This window comes from Lissotriton helveticus, chromosome 10 (assembly GCF_964261635.1).
Source record: "Lissotriton helveticus chromosome 10, aLisHel1.1, whole genome shotgun sequence".
Taxonomy (NCBI): Eukaryota; Metazoa; Chordata; class Amphibia; order Caudata; family Salamandridae; genus Lissotriton; species Lissotriton helveticus.
This window is the reverse complement of record NC_136071.1, coordinates 1,128,498,154-1,128,522,124: the sequence shown is the minus strand read 5'-3', so window position 1 is coordinate 1,128,522,124 and position 23,971 is coordinate 1,128,498,154. Positions and strand designations below refer to the sequence as shown.

The window sequence follows — 23,971 nt, the reverse complement described above, 5'->3', positions numbered from 1 at the left end:
ATCGTAGATCTCACCAATGATGATAAAACAGCGCGGGTACGAGAGGCTTGGCTTGCAGAAGAGGGGGGCATAGGTGGTCCCGGGCTGTCTCCCCGCGCGCGCCCTCACATGCACCCCCCACCCACTAGGAGTCAGTGGAGAGAGGTCATTCAAGACAGAGAGATGGAGTCGTGTGTTTTGTGTGCCATTTTCTCCGAGGATGCCTTGGCTCAAGTGCATTCGTCCGTGCGGGAGCGGACAGCCGCAGTGACCGGCGCGGTGTAGAATCGAGCTTGCAGCATGACAGGAATCCCCCGGAGGCAGCAGAGGCGGAGGAGCATGTTTTGGTCTCAGCGCTAACTGATGTCGGGCACACTTGCAGTAAGGCCCGGTTAGAAAGAAATCCAACAGATCACAGTAACAGTACCCGAGACCTCCCTGTCCATCCTCATACTGTCTCACCATTGCTAATTAGGCCGGTTTCAGCTTGAATATACAGCATGAGCGGTCCGGAGGCGCCACACGGCACTTAAAGTGTACCTCTGTGCAAAGATCTGCAGTGCAACGCGCATACGGGCCAGTGGTTGAATTTTAGAGCCAAAAGACCTGCTTCATTCTGGCCTCATTTGCCTAAATTGTGTGATCCTAGCCAAACCACTTAGTTTCCCTGGGTCTCGTTTCCCACGTGGGCGTCATTAACTAACCAATAGTATGCCCCAGCTCAGTGACAAAAACACTTTAAATGAATTGCTGTTTTTAAGTGCTGTCCATAAAAACGAACTCCTATGAACGTGGACCTAATAAGCGTGAATTTACCCACGAAGCGTTGTGCAATAGATGTGGTGAAACAACTGACCACATTACATCATACATGTTTTGTTTTGACACATGGGCAGACAGGTGCTCACAAATGTATTTTCTATTGACATTTTAGATTGAAATTGCTTAAGCTTAAAAATAACTAATGGAGGGGAATGTATTTTCAGTCATGCAGTGTTTTCTTTTTCTAAGTGCATTCATTTTAAAAAGCACTGAGTAATGTAATGACGTTTCAATAAAAACGCAGATTTCTGGGAGTGCGCTCATGCGTCTCCTCAGCGAGTGGAAGCTGTTGTCGTTTTCACCGCCTGTCGCAGCTCCCAGAAGCCCTCGGCGGACGGCCTTTCATGTCAGCGTCAAACAGCTGGCCGCCTCCTCCCACCCAAAGCGGCCCGTGACCATCGATTTCCTCGAGGCGCTGGCCCTTTCAGAGGTTTCCTTTCTGACAGACTTGACAAACGGCGCGTTCTGTTGTCTTCATCGGAAGCTTTTGTGTGCGCACATCTGACGCGACATCTGGGCCCTGGACAGGAGGCCCGAGAGGGGGGGGGGGGGGGGTCACGGGATGCTTCATGCCCTGCACGTGCCGCGCGTGTCCCGTGACTCCAGCTCTAATGGCGTCTGTCATTCGCCGTCTTCTGTCTGGTTAGCTGTCCGTCCCAGCATCCATGGCCTTCTATTGGTCTGTCCAGCCTGGACTGGATGATCGACTTTCGGCCTCTCTTCTCCAGTGTCAGTTCAAGGAGTTTTGGGGCCTGGGCAGGATACTTTTTAGGGGAGTGGGGCAGTTCCGAACAACTTTACATTTTATTATCCATTTTCTTCTATTTCAAGCCCACATGATGTTAAACTTGCATTAATTGGGTCATACATAAGCAGTTAAAATAGGTCTTTCCAGAGGCCCCTAACATCCATAACCGTATACTTGGGAAATGCAGAAATAAGAGAGCTGTTGAGATACAGAAATGGAGGTGAGATAGAAAAGTTCACTTTACCGGAGGGGAGCGGGGTTGGGGGGGAGGGAGGGAGGGGATTAGAAGGTGGTCCCCAGGGCATTTGCCCGCTTTGTCCATGCCTTAAAAGTCTCTCCTCTATTCACAAAATGAATCGGTCTGTGTGTCTGTCCACGATGATAAACGTTCTGGCTGCTTATCTGTCTAAAATGACTTGCATTCTTTCTTTCTCTTAATAAAAAGAATCGTTCTTTCTGTCCAAAATGCTGTGTTTTTGGTCTCGGGTTATAACAAGCGCTGACAAAACCAATATGCCTGGGTTTAATGACCTAACACATGCACCGTTAGCACTTTGCAGCGGAACACAAGCCAGGAGTAGTCTTTAGAGATGGCGACTTGTGTAAAGTAGTCCCTGGAGCACTCCAGTGCAGGCACTCAAGAGGAGGCAGCATGCTGCCAAGATTATAAAGTGAGACAAATAAATGCTCCACTTGGCTGAGCCAAGACGTGATTGACAAAGTCTCAAGCCAGTGGTTGAAAGAGGCTGATCTAGGAAAGCCAATGGTTAAGGAGGCAAACCCATAACCCACTCTGTGGATAGTGAGCAGTAGGTGTATTTGACAAATGTGGTGTCAAAACCCAGAGCTAAAAAATCAGGCTGTCTGTCCATGATGATCAGCTTTCTGCCTCCCTGCTAATAAAACAATATGGCTGTCCAAGATCATAAAGCAGATTAATTCCTGTATTGATTAATTGAACCTATCTTCTGGTGGGCATCATTAACTTACAAATAATATTTGAAAATATACTGCTAACCCCAGCACAGTGACAAAAACACTTCAATCGTGATTACAGTTCTCATTCTGTAGTGCTGAAGCGACTGGTGGAACAGGTTTTTCCGGTAATGACAATAATCTAAGTACAATTTCCGATTCGTTTGCCAGCATATTGACAGTTTGTCAAGGACAGCAGAAAGCACATCTAGAGTTAACTATATACACATGTGAAGACCTCAATGCACATGAAGTTCATTGCCTGCAGAAGACTGCTAAAAGAATGTAATCAATAGGTTTTATTTATTACACCGATACACACATTTTAATTTCACAACCTGTTGTCCAGCTGTTCAATTCAGGTTCAAAGGAGTCACCTATAAAGCTACCAACGTAGCTATAAAATGAACTGAGATCAGGGCAAGAGTGCAGAATCGACAGCCAAGCATTGACACCATAGGCCCAGCGGCGCCATCGATAAATAGGGAAACTCGTACATTCTTCTGCACTGTGCCCAGATAACTGAACTTCTGCATGCCCAATGTGCCTTAGTAACACACTGACTAATGTAAGGATGTGTATGTTATGCAAGATTTGCAATTGTAAACATGTATACTCTGCTTAAACTTAATGATTGTTAACAGCATATGTTAAAGCCAATAGGCCATTAAATGTGGAACCTTCTTAAACTGTGTCAAAGGTCCGAGCCTGCAGAGGTCATTTATTATGTGGAAGCACAACATTCTGTAGTATGCCAGGGTATTGGTGATGGTTACTCCCTGGGGAAACGCTAGGGGTAGATTTGAGAGATGCCAATCCTTCTTCAGCCATATTAATAGTAAGTGCAAGTTGTTTTGCCAGCTGTACTTTTGTAGATATTTGTAATTTTAGGACTGTATGCTTGGTGGTTGCATCGTTGTAAATTTTGTTGAGTACATAAAGCCTGCCTTGGCTACGGTAACTAGCCAATGATAAGACAACAGGCCTAACCGGTTCATTTGAGAAAGTTATGTCAGATGCCTTAGGGCAGCTGCCTTATAGTGTCCATAGTGCATCGTTGTTTTTGTGTTCCAAAACTGTTGTCACTTTGCATCAAAACATGTTAACTGTGTTAACATTTTAATGCGGCTACATTGTTCTTAGCATCATTCCAAGGTGGTTGTCTGCTGCTAAGTTTATATTTATATTTAATTTGTATTGCCATCACTTGTTAGTATCCCTGTGCGAAGAGGAGTGCGTCAGGGCTGTGTCATGGCTCCGACCCTCTTCTCCCTATTCGTAAATGGAGTGGTTGACCATCTGATGGGGGAGGAGTCGGATGCCCCATCCCTGGCGGGGGAGAAAATCCCCACACTTCTCTTCGCTGACGACACCCTATTAATTTCTAAATCCCCGGTGGGCTTGCAGAAACTCTTAAATCGGTTTAGCTCCTTTTGTACCAATCGAGGTCTAACTATCAATACATCAAAAACCAAACTGATGGCTTTTGCACCCTCAAGAAGATTTAGAAATAATTTTGTGCTTAATAGCGCCCCCCTTGAGCTGGTCGAGTCTTTTGACTATCTTGGTGTCCGAATTAACAGTCATATGTCTTGGAAGGATCATCTGTCTAAGATGCTATTAAACCATCATAGAGTATCCGGGGTGATGTTGAAGGAGATTCGGGAGTCAACCAGCAAACCGGTCTCCCCAGCTATGACCATCTACGAGGGCCAGATCCTTCCGGCAGCACTCTATGGCTCTGAACTGTGGGGATTTGAAGGGGTTTCGGCCTTGATGAGAGCGGAAAACAATTTTTTTAGGAATGTGGTAGCTCTCCCTACTTCCACCCCTATGATCCCTCTTAGATTAGATCTGGGCAGGAAAACAGTAAAGGACTTAGTGAGGCTTCGTCCATTGTTATTCTGGTCCCGACTAAGAAGAACCGAGGAGCTCGCAAAGTACGCAGAAGGGCTGGATGAACTGTTACTATTGGATACCTGTAAAAAAATAAGATGGTTAAACAAATTAAAAGAATTGGTTTTTAGCTTGGGTCTTAGAGAGGCATGGGAGTCGCAGTCACCACCACCAAAAGATGTTTTAAAAAAACTATACTGGGATTGGGTACAGAATAATACCATGAGGTCTATGAATTTGGGTTCACTCACTGATCAGTTTTTGTCTATTAAGTCTGTGCGTAAACTGGAACCCTTTTTAGACTTAATAACCAAACCATTGGACCGAGCGCTGTACCTTAAACTGCGGTATGGGACACTCCCGGTGAATGAATTTACAGTGAGATGGCTGAACACAGATGTCTGCTCCCGTGGTTGCCCGGGCTGTGCGGCCCCCAAGGAATAGGTGGCTCACTTGTTCTTTGCCTGCCCTGCTTACAAAGGGGCACGGAAATTTTGGTTGAAACCTGTCTGCAGGGAAATGGGGCTGAGGTGCCACAGCCAGGCACTACGTGTCCTTTCTACAGATTCCTCATCTGCCAGTATGATCTGTGGGGTGGCTAAGTTTTTAGGAAGTGCGTGGTTGACACGTTCCCGGTTACTTAAACTACAAACTGAAGATACTACTAGCTGAGGACGATTTGTCCATGCTTTTATTGTATTTTATAATCTTTTATTGGGATGAAATGTTTATGTATGTGCATTCTTTTATGGTGAAAAATTGCCGAATAAAGATATTCAAACGTAACGTATCATTAGGTAGCTGCAGTTTTCTGTTTGAGTACGTTTGCTCGTAGAATTTATCTTGCACCCGCTTGTTCAGTTTGTGCGAGTGTTTTACTGTGGATGAGCTCAAGTGTGCAAGTATGAACGACAATGCATGGATGATACATTATAGAACGCCTAATCTTTAAAGGTGACTGATGCAGCACTTTCATTTGGTAGCTAGGCCTATTGGTGTTGCCTGCCCTTTAAATATAGCTTAACTTTAAAAACATTTTCTCAAATGGTGCTGAAAATGCATTACATTGCTGATCATTTAGCTCTCACCTTCTTGCTGAAAGTGAGGTCATACAGCCTGCTTTTAATTATCTCTTAAGTTCAACTTTAAGACACTGATATTAAGGTATGTTTTACAACCCTATCACTTCCACGCTATCAGATTTCGTGAGATCATAGTGCAACACATGCTTTGGTATATTTTGGCTTCGTTTTGTCCCTTCCGATCTTTTGACCCAGTTCTACATTGAAATGGATTCTGGCAGAAAAGTTGAAGCTCTGAAAAGGATATTCAGGGTTTCTGTTCTCAGCACAGAGGCAGGCTGCTGTGTGACAAATCAAGCTGTGAACATGGACATTTCTGGTAACCCACCCATTAAAATGTCAATTGTTTGATCGCTAAGCCATAAAATGTAAAGCTTGCGCGCACCGGATACTGGGCAATGATCGTGCTACAGGAAACTCATAAAAATCTCCTGTGTTGACACAATATTTTAGGACTCCTCCGTGGGCGGCTTTTGTGTGGTAGTGTTTTTTTAATGTTTATCCATTGGGACCGCTTAATTATTAATATCCTCTTCTCCAGACATTGGATTATGTCAAATGCTGAAGAGCCTATTACCGCAATTCCAAGTCGTAAAGGCTTTTGCTTGGATCCAGAGAGCAGAGAGGTTGTGGTTTAGCCAGGAACAGTGCTGGAAGTGACTAAATGTGGTTTTACATAAATACTTTCAACCATACATCATTTACTTTCAGTGTGGTAGCTAAATGAAGGTTTTTCATTTCAGGTTGACTTCTGTGTAGCAGACTTTGCAGTGCATTCTTGGTTGTGACTGGTGACTGTTGAAGAAGCTGTATTACTCTATGCACTCTATGTAGTAAAATTAGATTTGCAGTCCACACCTGAAAGCTTGCTCTGTAAAAGAGTATTTTGTTTAACGGCAGTACTGCTTTTTGTGTCCTATTGTAGGTGTTCCATACTTGCCTGCAGTGCATATGTTGCTCTGGCACTGGGAGACAACCTCATGGCCTTGAATCATGCGGAGAAGCTTCTACAGCTACCAAAACTATCAGGCTCCTTAAAGTAAGTTATCCTTCTGCTGTACTTGTTATCACTTAATTTTATTATGTCGGAAAATTAGCAAACATATTATGTGAGTCACTTGTTTACTGTTGTCCAACCATCTGCTTGTGATCCCTCTGCCTGCCATTGCATTACATGGTATGGTCTTATAATGTATGCCCTTTATTACAAATACAGAGAGTTATGATTTACAATAACGTGTGGTAGAGTGTTGGTTGTGCTGATCTCCTTAAGATAATTACATCTGATCTCCTAGTTGCCAAACTGCTTCTATATATGGACTAAATACATAGGCCCAAAGCAGTGCCTAATTTTTAAAATAAGTGCCTGGGCCCAGAGTTTTGCTCAGAAGCCCACATTTAGCGCTGTTTAATGTCAGAGTGCAGAATACAGCAGCAAACTTTAGATTTCACCTCATGTCCTTTCATTCACCATCAGACACTCTCACCCCCTTTATCTTACTCTTTCAGTCACTGAGTTTCTATCTTTCTTTTCCTCCTTTCTGGTGAGTGCCAGTGGGTCCCACATGCAAACACTGGTTCAAATTAAGCACTGGGCCAAAGCATCGTTCTGAAACTCTATCCCTTTTTAGGTCTCACATGCGATAGTACAGGGGCTGCAAGAGATATTGTATACATGGGGCTGTATAGAACTCGAATGGAGGGGAAGAGGCGGGACATTATGGAACAATGGTTGAACTATCTAACTTGAAATGTATTACCTGGAACGTGCGCGGGTTGCACACTATGTCAAAACGTCACAAAATACATGCTTATTTAGTGCGCAGGGGAGTACAAATAGCGCTATTGCAGGAAACGCACCTCACGAAAGCAGAGGGCCTAGCATTACAGCGTAGATGGAGAGGACAATTATACAACACCACATACTCAGCCTATGCTAGAGGCGCGTTGATTTGGATAAGAGCTGGGGTCCCTTTCCAGGTGACGAAACATACAGTAGATCCGGAAGGGAGGTTTGTGGCCATAGCGGGTAAATTGGGAGGTAAAGACATAAACATCTGCAGCATTTACGCGCCTAATGTGGACCAACTGGCCTTCTTCGCGACAATGTCGGGTTCCTTGGCCCACTATTTGGTGGGGCCACTCCTGTTGGGAGGGGACTTTAACTCGGTGGATGACATAGACCTTGACAGATCACACCCCCCTCTAGCGGATTCCCCAACATACCGAGTAGCCAAGGGTAGGCTGGAATGGCAGACTAAGTGGGGACTGACGGACATCTGGCGAGCCCAACACCCGCATGCCCGGAACTACTCTAATTTCTCGGGCATGCACGACCTACATGTGCGGCTGGATGGGATCTTGTGCTCGGCGACACTGGTACCCTTGACCGCAAGATCCGAGTACTTGGCGAGGACGATCTCCGATCACAACCCGTTATTGGCAGACTTCAGATGGTTCCCGGGCGCTTCCTGTGTTCCAACCTGGAGATTACGCCCTGAAATGCTGGAAGACACAGTATTCCGGAGCGACCTAGGGGATAGGATCACTGATTATTTCACTGAGAATGAGGGCACGACTGGGGAGAGGGCAACAGAGTGGGACGCCTTCAAAGTAGTAGTGAGAGGCTATTGTATAGCTAAGAAAGTGGGGATGCGCAGGGTACTTCTGGAAGACCTCGATAAGGCGGATCGTAAACTTCGCGAATCGGAGCTCTTACGGCCCGGCCGCCCGGAGCTGCAACAACAGACCGCAGCGGCGAGAGAAGCTGTAGCCGTCGAAGTGGAAAGACTGCGTAGTTTCGACTACAAGACCTACTTGACCAGGTCGCTCACGGAGGGAGACAAGTCGGGGACGCTGTTGGCTTGGTTAGCCAATCCCACTAGGCGCAGCTCTCCCACGGTCTCCATGCGTGACTCTGGGGGCGTGGAGGTCTGCACCCAACCCGAAATTCTCCGCTGCTTCATGGGCTACTATGAGGGTCTATATCAAAGTAAGATGATGGCGGACTCCGCTCCCATAGATAATTTCTTACGTAATCTGCCTATCCCTAAACTAAAACCCGAACAGGCGAAGGACTTGGGTAAGGACATAGAAATAGGGGAGATCCGCAGTGCCATAAAACGTATGGCACGCAACAAAACCCCAGGATTAGACGGGCTACCAGTAGAATTCTATGCCACCTATATTGACCTGTTGGCCCCACGACTACTGATGGTATATAAAGAAGCGAAACGGCTAGGGCGCCTCCCGGGCACGATGCGTGAGGCCTTGGTGATCCCCCTGCTTAAACCCGACAAAGAGGGCGGTGATCCGACGTCCGATAGGCCATTATCGATGCTCACAGTTGATGACAAAATATTAAGTAGCATCCTTGCTTCTAGATTACTGGAACACATGGGCACTCTAGTACATAAAGATCAAGCGGGGTTCATTCCCAAACGTAACACCGCTATGAACATACGCCGGCTAATTCGCCTGTTGGAGAAAGACCACGAGGATGCCCCACATCCCATGATACTGTCGATCGACCTGGAGAAGGCTTTTGATAGCCTAGAGTGGGAGTACCTTCGTAGAGTGCTCAGTTGCTACGGGGTGGGAGAGGGATACTTGCGGTGGACGACAGTGCTCTACGCTTCTGCGATGGCGAGGGTAAAGTCAGGAGTGTTGATATCCCAGCAATACCCAGTGGAGAGAGGGACGAGACAGGGCTGCTCACTGTCCCCGTTGCTTTTTGCGCTGGCGGTGGAGCCCCTGGCATTATCGCTCCGCACCGGGGCCCACTACGGGGGACTGAGGACATTATCGGGGCAACAGTTTATTTCCCTTTATGCCGACGACCTGCTGCTCTTCCTGGAGGATGCTGAGGGGGCCTCGGCTGGTGCCGATGCCGTACTCACTTCCTTTGGGGAAATATCAGGCCCCAGAGTGAACTGGTCGAAAACGTGCCTATTCCCAGTTCGAAAGGGAGAACCCCAGCCCGACACGCCCAGAGCAATCAGATGGGCACCCAGCTGCCTGAAGTACTTAGGGGTTTACATTTATCACAGTCCAGCTGACGTCTTGGAGGGTAATATCTCCTGTTGCATTAGAGCGTTGAAGGGGAGTATGTCCTTCTGGGCCACCCTGCCGCTGTCGGTAGCGGGACGCATTGCGTTACTTAAGATGGTGGCGCTTCCCAGGCTACTTTATTATTTTAGGACGCTCCCGATTTGGGTCCCTCCCGCCGTATTCCGGAATTTGAGGTCACTGATTGTAACTTTCCTCTGGGGACCGGGTCGTCGCAGAGTGGCGCTCACGACTTTGATGAGGCCTAAGGCAGAGGGGGGGCTGGCTGTCCCTGACTTCGAGGCGTACTTCTTGGCAGCCCAGCTGCAGGTCTACACTCAGGAGGTAGCCCGGGAGTTCAGTGGTCCGGAAGAGGAGCGGGGACTGGGAATACCCAGGCATGTGCTCTCTTACATCGCAATGCAGCAAAGGCTAGCCCTGAGAGATCTCACGCAGGAGGAACGCACTATTCGATCGTGCTGGAACCGCATACAGCGAAAGTCGGGAACGAGCCACCCCTACGCCCCCGAAATCCCGCTGGGAATGCTTACAGCATTACCGCATGGCGGGGATTGGTCGCAATTACAAACATGGGAGGAAGCAGGTATACAAGTAATAGGTGACCTATACGAGGACGGGGCGCTATTGCCCTTCCAGGCAATCTCGGACCGCTTCGACATACCCAGGGGCGATTTTCTGTTACACGCGGCGATCACGAGGGCAATCCAAGCACACTGGCGGAGTGGACTTGAGGAGCCGCAGACATCCATGGCCTGCCAATATGTCATGATGGCAGCTGGGACGATTAAAGCAGTGACGTGCTTATACTCCAGGATGATTAACGAGGGACTGCCTCCGCTAGAGGCGCTCAAGGCCAAATGGGAGGCAGACATAGGGAGGGAAATTCCAGAGACCGCATGGGCCCAGCTGATGCACCGAGCTTGGAAGAGCACGCGCAGCGCGCGGTTCCAATTGGTCCACTTTTATATCCTACACCGAGCATATTTGACCCCGGAGAAGATACAAAAATACTTTGCTTCAGATACTGCGGCCTGCCCTAGATGCCGGGCGAACGGAGCAGACCTGGGCCATATGCTATGGACTTGCCCCGCTCTGACCTCTTACTGGAAGATGATAGGAGACACTCTTAATGGGGTGACGGAACGAACTCTGCAGTATGACATGGCAGTGGGGATCCTTCATTGGTTTCCGCATACCCCTAAAACAAAAATCACCAGCAAATTTATAGATCTGGGTTTGCTTTTAGCGAAACGGGAAATCACGCGGCACTGGAAGGCACGAGTTGGTCCAACGGGCGCTAAGTGGCGCAGTGAGCTCCTTAAATGGGCTGAGGGAGAGAGCACCTTGCGATTCCAGCTAGCACGGCGGCAACAGAATGAGAGGGCACTGGAATCTGCGCAAGCATGGGAGGTTTTGGTGCAGGCTTTCCGCGACTACGACATGCACAGTGGTACGGACAGTGACGACAACGAGCAGTCTGCAACCCCGTAGCACGACCGGTATAATGCATAATGTCCTGACTGCTGAGAAAAAGACTCCTACCTAATACTTCCTGACATGCCAATAATGCACCGATAGCGTGGGGGGAGGGGGGGAGGGTGGAAATGGGGAAGAGGGAGGACCATCAAGCTTCATTATAATTTCTTGACGATCCGAAATTGTTGATTTGCTGCTAGGCCTCTGGGATAGTTCTGTTGGGTTGGTTGGGGTATCAGTTCTTTCAGAAAGGCAGACACAAACCTTCATTCATAACTGGTCATAACTGGCTGAGCGCAGAGCCCACGTGTATAGTTCAATTGACATTTGCCGCCCGACCTCCGGGTTGTGGGCTGAATGGCTGTGTAACCGTGATACCATAGTCTCGTCGCTACCACTGCAATTTGCACTATTGATGACCGCTGTATAACTGTGAATAACTATCTGCAATAAAAACATATTTTTAAAAAAAAGAGAGATATTGTATACATAAGGGACTTGCAGCCAGCCCATTGCTTACATTCGTTGGCTTCATTGTGACAATTATTTGCTGCCTTCTAATAGGTTAGTGCATGCTGGCTTTACTTCCTATTTTTTAGGCAGAAGCATGGACCAAGTACTGATTGCTTCAGCTTGATTGCTGGCCTTCTGTTGATTGGGGTGTGATTGAGGCACTACTTTTATTTTTAGGTCTTGGCTGCGAAGGCTGTGCTTGCGCAGTCTCGCTGGCGAGAATTTATGTTTTAGAGTTGGCGGCTTAAACCCGCCCCTCTTCTCCATTGGCTGGCTTCCTAAACGGAGGCCAGCCATTGGAGGAGAGGGGCGTCACTCCATTTAAGCCCCGTCTTTTTCGGATTCGGAGAAGTCTTTTTTCGCTTCTTTCTTGTTTTCTTTCTCTCCTCTTCCCATTGGCTGGGATTTTACATTCCAGCCAATGGGAAGAGGAGAGAACGAAAACCACGCCCGAATCCGAAAATGTTGGCGCTTTGCTGAAGCCATTTCTGCCCGACCGCCGCCGGAAGAAGTAGAGAAGCTGCCGAGTCCTCCGGTGAGTGCTCCTCCCCCTCGTTGTTTGTGCTTGTGGTTAACTATGTGCCACGGGTGGTAAATCCATAATTGCTAAAAAAAAAAAAAGGGCTGCAGTCGTAGAATCACACGCTACCAGTGGCCCGGGTATACCCAATAATGTAACAGGCATAACATCAATGTGGTTACCACCCGCATGTATACCGCTAGGCCGCGGCTTGCCTTGGTATCGCGTGGCCTCCTTCTGGCCCTGCGGCCCAGATGCAGTATTCCCGTTCACTCGTGCGGCTCTCACAGAGATTCTCCCTCCATACCAACTGCTGCTACCACCTGCTCTTGAGGGCATGTGGACACAGCTGCTCGGTGCTTCTGACTCACTGGGCGCCAGCCAAGCCCAGCCGCAACCCTTCGTGTGCCCGCTCTCACCTCTTCTGTGGAATGTGGCTAATAGGCCTTGGAGGCGCTGCCTGCCCTTCTCTACTCAGCTCAGCCGGGCCCAGGGGCTCCACTTACTCCACTGCTCCTCAGCTCCTGCTCAGGGCTTCCCGGATTCTTGCCCTTGGGACTTCAGCTTTTGCCGTCTGTGTGTGGCCAGGAGCGAAGCGCGGTGGCCGGCATTGTCTCTCCGTCTCACCTAGCTGTTGCTGATCTCGGAGCTCGAGCCAGTCCTAAGATCTCTATCTCGCCCCAATTTGTGGCAGCGCTTCCCTCCCTCCAACCATGTAATCTTGTGACCGCGGAAAGCAAACAAGCCTGATCCGGTGAGTTGTGATTTAACCCTGCGGGCTATCTGGCCGTTCCCTGTCACCAAAGGATTGCACTTTCTAAATGGCCATGCTCTCTGTGCGTGCTTTGAAAACGCACAGCCCGCGCCAGCTCAAATCAGTGGATGGACTCATGTTTTTTGCGTGTTTATGCTTGCTCCCCTGCCCCCTCGCTGTGCTTGCTCCCCTTCCCCCTCGCTGTGCATGCTCTCCTGCCCCCTCGCTGTGCTTGCTCCCCTGCCCCCTCGCTGTGCTTGCTCCCCTGCCCCCTCGCTGTGCTTGCTCCCCTGCCCCCTCGCTGTGCTTGCTCCCCTGCCCCCTCGCTGTGCTTGCTCCCCTGCCCCCTCGCTGTGCTTGCTCCCCTGCCCCCTCGCTGTGCTTGCTCCCCTGCCCCCTCGCTGTGCTTGCTCCCCTGCCCCCTCGCTGTGCTTGCTCCCCTGCCCCCTCGCTGTGCTTGCTCCCCTGCCCCCTCGCTGTGCTTGCTCCCCTGCCCCCTCGCTGCGCTTGCTCCCCTGCCCCCTCGCTGCGCTTGCTCCCCTGCCCCCTCGCTGTGCTTGCTCCCCTGCCCCCTCGCTGTGCTTGCTCCCCTGCCCCCTCGCAGTGCTTGCTCCCCTGCCCCCTCGCTGTGCTCCTGCCCCTGCCCCCTCGTTGTTTGTGCTTGCTCTCCTGCCCCCTCGTTGGTTGTGCTTGCTCTCCTGCCCCCTCGTTGGTTGTGCTTGCTCTCCTGCCCCCTCGTTGGTTGTGCTTGCTCTCCTGCCCCCTCGTTGGTTGTGCTTGCTCTCCTGCCCCCTCGTTGGTTGTGCTTTCTCTCCTGCCCCCGCCCCCTCGTTGGTTGTGCTTGCTCTCCTGCCCCCGCCACCTCGTTGGTTGTGCTTGCTCTCCTGCCCCCGCCCCCTCGTTGGTTGTGCTTGCTCTGCTGGCCACGCCCCCTCGTTGGTTGTGCTTGCTCTCCTGCCCCCTCGTTGGTTGTGCTTGCTCTCCTGCCCTGCTATTGGGATTGTAAATGACAATGCCATTTATTTGTTTTAAAAACAAAAACATAAATAAAAATGTCATGAGCAATGCCACTAGCTCTAACTATAAGAATGCAGAGACCATTGCATATGCTTGTTTTCCTCTTGCTATTCGTCCTTGTTGAACCTCTTGACATGTGTAGCTATGTTTTATTATGCCACACAAATTTAAAAAAAGCCCAGTTCTACTTTCAAATGAATGGGTTTTTTTGACAATCAATTTTATTGAGTTTTGAATTTGACAACAAACAGCACCATTCAGAGCTGCATTGTACATTAGCAGAATAGGGGAAAAACACATCGCAATGACATCAAGACCACATAAAGAAATCCAGAATAACATATCCACGTGCACCTGGAGAGCGGACCACATCATCTCATTCGTCGAGTACCCCAACCCATTTCCCCCACATGCGATGAAATGGGTTGGGGTACTCGACGCCTGCGCCCTAGAGTGGGAGGGGCAGTGTCCAGCCAGTGAGCAGCGATGTCCTCGGTGACGCCCAGCATAACACGTATGGGATCAAGGGGCACCTCCCAGCCCAGGACCCCTGCTAGGTCTTGTTCAAATGTATGTTTATTGTGACAACTGATGCTCTGCTTTTTTACTGCAACAACAGATGTTGTCTGTTTCCAAATGTATTTTCACTAAGACATGGACATAAGCATAATTGTGTTTTTTGTGTGTCCATTTTTTTGCCAAATAACACATTTTTTCTTCTTTTTCCTTCACGAGGAGATTAGCTGGTTTGCTCAGAATCACGTGTGTTTTGCCAAGACCTAACAAGCATTGGCAACACAAATAGGTCTCGCCTTTGAGACTATTGGGCCTGCCAGTGCCTTTTGTTCCTGTAAATGGGCATTACCAACTTTGGCAATGATCTGTAGCCATTTCATTTGATTATACAATTTCAGTTTATAAAAATACGGAAATGTATAATCCCATCTTCATCTGCAGTTGTAAGAGAATGGAAAACTTCACCTAAAATATAATTCTATTGTAGCATGAAGGTACTTTATATCAGGGGTTGCAATTTCTATTTTTTTTTTTTGTTGGAATTTGAATCTAGATTTTGATTAATAAGTGGCTAATTTAAAAACGTAAGTAAAGCTTGCCTGTTATGTTTTCGAGCTACATGCCTACTTCCTCAGCTATTTCAAGGAAAGGGGCAGGGCTCGAGTCGGGATATCACGCAGGTGGACGGCGTCCCCCCACTTACTTTACCGGGAGCTCGATAACTATAGACTGCAACTGAGTGCAAGCCACCTTTCGTGTCGTCACTTCCTGTCGTGACGTCAGCGCCCCCACTTCTTTTTTTAGGACTTGTGGCTTGGAAAGGGGTACTTATGTTATTGATGTAAAACATTTGTTCACTGCAAGCCCTCAATGTCTCTGCTTTCTTTGTATTGCAGGCACAAATAGAAATGATAAAAGATTTGTCACCAAAAGCTTTGTAAATACAACAACTCAAATTTACATTCTGCCTCCACAGTGCTGCCTTATAGCCGAACGGGAGGACTCAAAAGTCAAAATATGAAAGAGTTTTGAGTTGATGTTCTAAGAATGTAATGTAAAAGTGGTTCAATGCCAAATTCTTGTTTACCTTCAAAATATCAAATCATCATGCTAGACAATCTGCCTTGTGCTTTATCTGCATCAGTCCTAAAAAAAAAATCAGGATTCTGAAATGTTTTTGCATACATATGTTTCAGAATTAACTATGTGACTTGCTTAAATCATGGCAGATTTCCATCTCTCATTTTGTTCATTAGATCCTTCAGACTCTCCTTGAAACTTTATACTTGTGATTTATCATAATCCTCGACCATAAAAGTATGAGGCGGAGACTGATCATATTGCCCAATTCAGCCTGCCAGGCCAGGATTGAAGATGTCAGAGGCTATGCCAAAAGAAATCTCACATAGTTCATTTCCTAGGAAAGCAATAGTATTACCTCATTCTCAGCTGCATAGGGGGTACCTGCTGCACCTTTTTCATTTTCTACGCTTGTTGCAGATAAAATTTGATTGCTGGAAAATGTTATACCATAAAGACTGGAAATAACGGTTTTGTGCCTAACTGTGCGTTCTTTCAAACGTTAGGACTTGATCAACCATTACAACCACTGCCCAAAAGCCGGACTGAGAAGCAATTGTCGTCTGAGCTTCTTCATGTCAGTCTGATGTTCTTGCTAAGCACCCTTTTCGAAAAAAAAAAAAACATTAAATAGATCTGCATTGATAATTAGTGATCATTCTCAGCTTGACTTTTTTCCCTTCTAAAATCTCTACTGTGCTATGTTGCCCTAGTGCAGTTATTAAACATGTAAGCATGTGGTGCATGTTGTAAGGAAACAAGCTTTTTGCACGTTTGCCCCAACTTTTTGCGCCCCCATTTTGACTACTAGGTACTGGTTTAATGGTTTTGCAATGTCCTGAGTGCTGCTGAACAGGGCACAGAACATGTGCTCTGACCCTTACAATGGTGTACGGTTAATTGGATTGTCCCCTATCGGCATTGCCTAACTTACTTGTAATTCCCTTGCATATGATACCAGGGGCACCCAGGTACTGCAGCACTTGCTGTGCCACCCTGAATGGGACAAGATAAAACATGGCTCGCAGTCTGCAACTAGAGACTGGAAGGGCAGTTTTAAACTGTTAACTCTTAACATTTAAGGTAATGGCAAAGCCCCCAAATCCTTTTTTAATATATGGAAATCACCCCTAAGGCAGGCCTAACAACCCCTAGGCCTTATGTAGAAAAGTGAAACATATACTTTTACATGTTCCATCAGTAAAAACCTTAAATTGTCGTTTTTACTGTTTAAAGGCCAGTAGCCTTATTGGCAAGTACAGAAATACAGACTGGGACCCCAGCCCTGCTAACGTCTGAATGGGACTACTTAAGGCTGGTAATGTTTGGTATCAAAAGAATCAAGGCATTACATCCGATTTAATGATTACACCGAATTTAATGCCACTGCTAGGTAAAGTGCAACTTTAGAAGTTGCCACTTAAGTTGCCCAAGGTTTCCAGTGCCCGTTTATGATGTACCCGGGCTTTTCCTGCTGACAGCTTTCTGCCCTCCTGGAGAGGAGTGTCAGCGACTCTTAGGAAAGGGCACAATAGGTACCTTCATGGGAGAGCGGTATTAACCTCCCTCCTGCAGGAAGCCATGCAGGTGTTAGCCCAAAAGGCTAGCTTGAAAGGAGAAGCTGCCTTTGAAGGGCAAATGGGGAACACTTGGGAAAGGAGCTGCTCTATTGTTTAAGTAGACTGACTGGCACTGGGGGCAGGAGAGGAGAAGCCAGTTGGCAAACCTGTTTTTCCTGGTGGATGTAGCCCCTTGGTAGCCACACCTCTGGGGGTGGGCTAAGGAGCTCGGAGTGTCGAGAGAGTTGTCTTGCCGTGTTGGTAGTGAGCAGAATGGTGCATCATGGGATTGCCAAATACCACACTTCCCAGGAAGTGGTCATCATGAGGGAGGGAACCTGGTAGCCCATTGGCTACCAACCGCATCTTACCCTGAGGGCATTTTCTGAAGATAAATTGGGGACACCTAGCACACAGAACTCTGATCTCAATCGGCGCGGAAGAAGGGCTGAAGAAGGACTGCCCTGTTGCACCGAGGGACCAGCAAAGAGAGGCTACACCGACAAGGACGGCACCTGCAGGCCAGCGAAGAGAGGGACTGTGTCTGCTGTGTCATGTTAAAGGAGAAATTGTCCCCATAGCCCAGTTAAGGCAAGAGAACTCCAAGGACCAGCTGACTGGCCTGTTCGCAGCACAGGGGCACAACAGCTGAAGAAGCCTGCTGGTGCAAGTTGGTAGCCCAAAATCTTCCAGCCTCTACCACTGCCTCCATGCAGCAACAAGGACAAAGAACCAACACACACAGTTGCACCTGAGTTTGCTGAGCCTGGGAGTGCTGTTGGAGAGTTGCTGGTACCCCCAGAAAGAAAATTATTGACCAGTGGCCACTGGACTTTAGCCAGACCAGAGAGGACTTCGTGGAACGTCAACCCTGCAACCAGTACCCCTGCACCATCCTCCTCGACTGAGGAATCCCTGCAGAAATTGCCCCGTTCACTGCGTCACATCCTCAGAGCATCTTCAGAATCCTTCTTCCCCTGCATCAGGGCCACTCAATAGGAATCCATTGCAATGTAGATAAAGTACCTACAACTGCTAGAAGACTGCTTCGTCTGTGGTCCACCTGTCTAGCTCCGTACCGGAGTTGGTTGTGCTAAGTACTTCCAACTGACCGCATTGACACTTATCCAAGTTTTCTTTGGAAACGTTTCTGAGTTTACAATTCGTTGACTTTGCCAAGGCTTGTTCGCTGTATATACTACCAAAAACAGCTGAACAGTACTGATGGACTAAGAGAGGAGTTGATTATTGAGCAGAAATCCACATTTTAGATTCTTTCTTACCCACTTGAGATTTGCTGTCAAGTTATGATTTAATCTGGGAGTCATTTGCACATGCCACAAATAAAAGAATGAATGATCCAATCAGTGCGGCCAAAGGAACCACACAAATTTTAGTATTGGGCTCAGTGAATAGCCTTATGTGGCATCATATGTTATAGATGCAGTACAGGACTAATCTGAAGGACGGACACTACTTCAATGCAACCAGCAAGAATGAAGAGAACCAGTTCAGAACCTTTTAGTTAACACGGTCTCATGCAAGCGCAATGTGAGCATTCCATGAGATCCTGCTTTCAAAGGCTCCAGTGAGGTGAGATCCAAATGAACTAAATCCTCCTGCATGATCCGCAGTGAACCTGAGTTGGTTGAGGACTGAAATCAAAGTGAACAGGTCAGAACCCAGCTTCTGGGGCGTTGAGGTGTCTTTTAATATTAATGATTTCTTCTGACAATTGACAATTTTCTCCGCCAGTAGGGATGCTAAAGACAGTTGCTTGAATAGTCTTTGTGATGGAGAATAACAAGATGGGCCATTGGCTGTTTGGGACGAGGGACCACTAAGCAGAACTGAGAGAAAGGTTAAAGAGATCTTCCACAACCAGAATTAATATATCAGCAGCCAAAAGAATAAAATGTTACAGATAAAGATCAGAGGGCATCTAGATTTAAAGTGATGCAAGTGAAGACTTAGTTGTTTTCGCCAGAAATGGAGCAAAACTCTAACGCAAGTAAGAGTTGTAGTCTGGTGAGTACGGTTAAGAGAATATGAGATTGGTGAGCCTAAGAACATCGGCAATGTTGTGAGTTTTGTCTGTAAAGATAACAGTAAATGTTTCACCAAATATATCTGATGACGTAATGGAAGCTTTGCAACATACTTTATGTGAAAGATGCTTGACTGATTCCAGTTGTTGATTTTTGCAGGTTCCTGGGCCACTTGTATGCAGCAGAGGCCCTGATCTCCCTGGACCGAATCTCTGATGCCATCACACACTTAAATCCAGAGAATGTCACAGATGTTTCCCTGGGAATCTCCTCCAACGACCAGGAACAGGGTAACTTGAAAAAAGCTGGTGATGCTTTCATTCATTTTTCCACTAGAATCAATGTTATGCATAAATCGAAGGTCTTTATTACTAACCACAGACCGTTATTTGGTTTGGTGGATAACTGGAGTAAAATTGGCAGGTATTTGCCATTTCAGAAACTGGTTCCCGTTAGCTTTTTAAACTTTCGGAGTTAAAATTACTTTTCATAGACATTTTACATAACTAGTAATGTTTGATAACATTATTATGTCCACTGTCTGAAGGCAGGCCTACTTCAAACAACCTTTAATCATTGTTGACAATTAATAAATAGAAAGTAATATATATGGTATTTTGTTAACTCTTTCAATTCTTGCCACTGTACAAATAGGGTTATATTTTTTTGCACTGTGTAGCCAAGTCACTGTTGAGAAATTTCCACCCATTAAAACGCAAATTAGTAATTTGTTGTTTGAATGCTGTTTAGCACAGTTTTGTTCTGATGCTCATCTCCTAATTGCTTATTGTAGAAATACGGCTAAATATACAAGATTGGTTCACACTTGGTAATTATTCTTGGATAGTAGTTTGCTGGCACAGCTCTTACTGACTTGCCCACAAAACACATCCTGCTACCACTAAATCATTTCATCTACCACTTTCATGAGACCACTTTTGAGATGACTGGCATATGGATTCTGGTAGCTAGAAAGCATGAAAAAATAGCTATCAAAAACCTCCTTTACATACCTACTCCTGACACCCAAATCGTACAAAGTCTCCATTGTTATGCTAAATTCCATTGTTCGCATTTTATTTGTTTCTTTTAATGTACTTACCTTAGTTCTACATGATCTGTCTCCTATTCTGACCATGTAGATACTGTGCCACGTAGTCCCTAGATCAGACTCGATCCATAGCTATTTTGTGTAGCTTTACATGCCATGTCCCAGTAACCTACACAGAATGTGTATGTCATTTGTGCATGCTGCCATCCTTCCCTGCAGATGCACACCTTTGCCTGTACCCCTTTATTTCTGCCCATCTGTGTGGATTGGAGTATGTTTCGCTTGTGCTTAGCAACTTGCTGTTTTCCCTACTCTATTCCATTCCTCCTGTTTGGGAAGTTAATGTGAAAGACTCAGTATTTAAACTCTGCACATCATTCCACCACCAGTTTTCATCCTGCTAAACCACGCACCCTTGTCTTTTCAATCTGGGGGATAGTCACCCCTGTACACCTGCACTTCAGGTGCTACCAGCAACATGAGGTCCCTCCATTGCTGTATGCCCCTAGATAATCAAAGACTCATCACACACTCGTTCTTTACCTGCTTTTAAAAGCCGGTAAAGAACGAGTCAGCAAGGCACAGTCTGGTTGTTGCATCCACTACTACCTTTGTTATGAGACATGTTAAAGGAATCTTGTTGGAGAGGCATTTTACTACAATTAACTAGCTGAGTCCAACGTTTCTATTATGTGTGTTGTCTTCCCTACAGGGGCTGAAAAAGGAGAAACGGAGCCAACAGAATCTTGTAAGTAAAATGCTTTTGATGATTCTGAAATTAAACAGTATGCAATTCTAGGGTAGCTGGCATGGTGGAATTGTAAAGATAGGCTTCAGGGCCTTTGTTACATGGTGTTACTTTATTAATCTCAAACCATTGTCCATACAATTACATGTTTCTATATCTCTGCTTCTCTTAAACGCTATTCCCCTCCCACTCACCCCACAGTCATTATTTCTTAAACTTTTCTTTGATGGTAGCATGCATTTGTTACTTTTATGTAATAGTGTTGCTGACATTTTCCGAGATGAGCTTCTACGTTTGCTAGAGGCATAGCTTGTGTCCTGTGTAGCTTCTGTTTTTAGATGTCCACATTTGGGGGACAAAATGTAACTCTACAAGTGCTTGAATTGTAATGTTAGATGTCCTGAGGTAAAATTCTGACCTAGAAGTGAAGCAGTATGGAATCTGCAGTTGAAGTACATCGAATCAGAGTTCAAGCTACATGGCCTCAAACTGTTGTGATATGATCTGCATAGCAGTGATATGAAACACCATTTTGATAGTGAAGTGTAACTCCCCCTCATCATTTCTGATGGAGTTCTCTCTAGTCAGTTTTCCAAGTCAAATATCTTGGTATGGGTGGAAAATTACTTTTAATTTTTATTACCTGGTATTCAGAATACTTTTGAAGTGTTTGAATGAAAGAAAGTTACAGGTGACAGAGGGTTTTTCATTGTATTGTAATCTCCCTTGGTTGCTGAAATGATTCATTGTCTTTTTTCCCCTTCAAGCGGGAAAGCAGACTCCTCACTGTTACCCAGCGTCGGTCACAACTGCACGGACAATGATGCTTTTTAATCTTGGTAGTGCCTACTGCCTACGAAGCGAGTACGACAAAGCACGCAAGTGTCTCCACCAGGTAAGGGCAAAGGAATACTATAATGTTGTGTTGTCTATTTAAAAACTTGTTATTTACTTCTCTGATATTAGAGTAGTGACAAACAGGCTTAGATTTCCACTGCTCTGATATCGAAGCGATAAAAAAAGACTCCAATCTCCCGTGGGCATGCAGACTTCTTCCTGAAGAAACCTACTCCAAGGACTCAGGAACCACGCAGGTCTCCTGCCCACTCCGCTCCAGACGTTCTGAATAAGCAGTAGAAGTAGTATACATAGCTTACAATGGCAAAAGACTTTGTTGTTAATAGCTTATCTACATCATTTATAAAGAACCAATCTCAAGCCAATCAGGCACTAATACCCTTTAGAACACTTCCAGCCAAGGCATCTTCCCTCAGATTTTCTACTGCACATTGTGTGAAAGGGAGTCTCCCTAAGCTCTGCTCAGTTCTTTAGCTTATATCCAGATTTAGTTTATCCAGATTACATCTGCTGTTTCACTTTTCTACACCTGACATTAACATGTCAGAATCGTTGAAGAAAGGACTCGTTAGACATTGTGGGACCTGTGGAGAGAAGAGGCTGCACTTAGAAGAGCCTTATAAGGAGTGTATCTACTGCAGGGTCTCCAACCTTTTCTACATTGAGAGCTACTTCTGATCAGTGAAAATCGTCCTGAGCTACTGAAGGCCAAGTAACTTGCACATTGATAGGTCTGCCATGTACATCAGTGAGTGCATGGTGTGTGGGAATGTATGAACATGTGTGTGAACGAATGGAATATATGTGTATGGGTGACTGAGAGCCTGTGTTGTATGTACTTGTGACACAGGACATCGTTTTTGCCATATGTGGCACTGTTACATGTACAACACAAGCATACAAACATTTTTTGCAATGGGAGAAATTTAAAGTGCAGAAAAATGTTCGTAATAAGCAACATTTTTCTGCACTTTAAATTTCTCCCACTTAATAAAAATGGCTGTATTTTTCTGTTATAAATATGGCAGCGTGTCTACCAGTTACCGGGAGCAAGATGCTTGCTGTGTGTAAATGCAACACTTTGGAATGGAGAAAATTCAACTGAAGAGTTAACTTTGTTTATATGCATTACATAAAACTCACTGTTTTAATTATCTACCTTGTCAAAATGTCTTTTCAAACAGCAGGCATATTACTCCCAGTGGCCTGTAGACAAGGTGCCAGCCCATGTTTATAACAGGAAAATGCAGTCATTTGTTTAAATGTGAGGAATGTAACGTAAAGAAACATGCTTCATAAAACATTGAGACTTAATTGGCTTGATTTAAAGTAGAGAAAGCATTTAGACAATGTTTCATAGAAACATTTTTCCTCACTAAATTTCTTCCATTTAAAACCGGAGTTCGGACCAATGCTTTCCAGTGGAGACGGGGGGGGGGGGGTGCCTGTAGCTACACTGCTTGCAGGTAAATATATTGGTTGCAAGGGCCTGGCTTTGGGGGTTAAGCACGGGTCGCAAAGCATGACCAAACGTACACCACCAACGGCACAGGGGCGGCCAGGTGCAGGGTGTAATTTTGACATCTGGCATCCAGTCGTTTTTAATGAGGTTTCTTCTTACGGCAAGGGGCTGCAGGCGTGGCACTGGAGGTTGCAAGAGGAAGACCAATGACAGCAGACATAATTTGGGCTGTGGGGCGTCCATAGGGGCACTGTCTGTTCAGCTCACCAAGGCCCAGGGGCTTCGGTGCAGGGGTGCCTTTTGACATTTGAGTCTTCATACCGGATCAGGTCGCAGTCAGGAGCCGCCTCTGGATTCACACTGCTGGTGCCATCGTTGAGAATAGGAGAGGTCAGCCAATGCTGGATATGAGGTCAGGATCGCTGGGGACACTTTACTGCACAAGTGAGCCACTCAGACCCGCGCCATGAACATCTGGTGCAGAGTGGGCAGGAGACGGGGACCCACCAGGTTCCGGAGTCCTTGGAGTAGGTTTCTTCAGGACAGGTCTGCATGTCCACGGGAGATGGGAGTCTTTTTTCGAAGGCAGCAATCCTTCCAGGGATTTCAGAGGTCACTGGCTGCCCGACAGGTTGCATGTTCACCGAAGTTGGAGACAGGCCGGTAGGGCTGGGGCCAAGACGGACATCTTCTGTCTTCTCTGCAGGGTTTCTCTGCAGGGTCATCTTCTTTCTTCTTAAGTCGTCGCAGATCTGAGTTCTAGGTCTGGGGGAGCAACCTAAATACTATATTTAGGAGG

General features: G+C 46.5%; 1 protein-coding gene across 4 annotated transcripts in view; it reads left to right on the top strand.

Moving 5' to 3' along the window:
* CNOT10 (CCR4-NOT transcription complex subunit 10) overlaps window positions 1–23,971 on the top strand; it is a 517,759-nt gene that overhangs the window by 464,888 nt on the left and 28,900 nt on the right. For all 4 annotated transcript variants that reach the window (XM_078663928.1, XM_078663926.1, XM_078663927.1 and 1 more), the window contains 4 exons: window positions 6,428–6,541; window positions 19,213–19,343; window positions 20,817–20,852; window positions 21,620–21,747. In XM_078663928.1, the coding sequence (XP_078520054.1) occupies window positions 6,428–6,541; window positions 19,213–19,343; window positions 20,817–20,852; window positions 21,620–21,747 (409 nt within the window). The remainder of the gene's footprint in view (window positions 1–6,427; window positions 6,542–19,212; window positions 19,344–20,816; window positions 20,853–21,619; window positions 21,748–23,971) is intronic.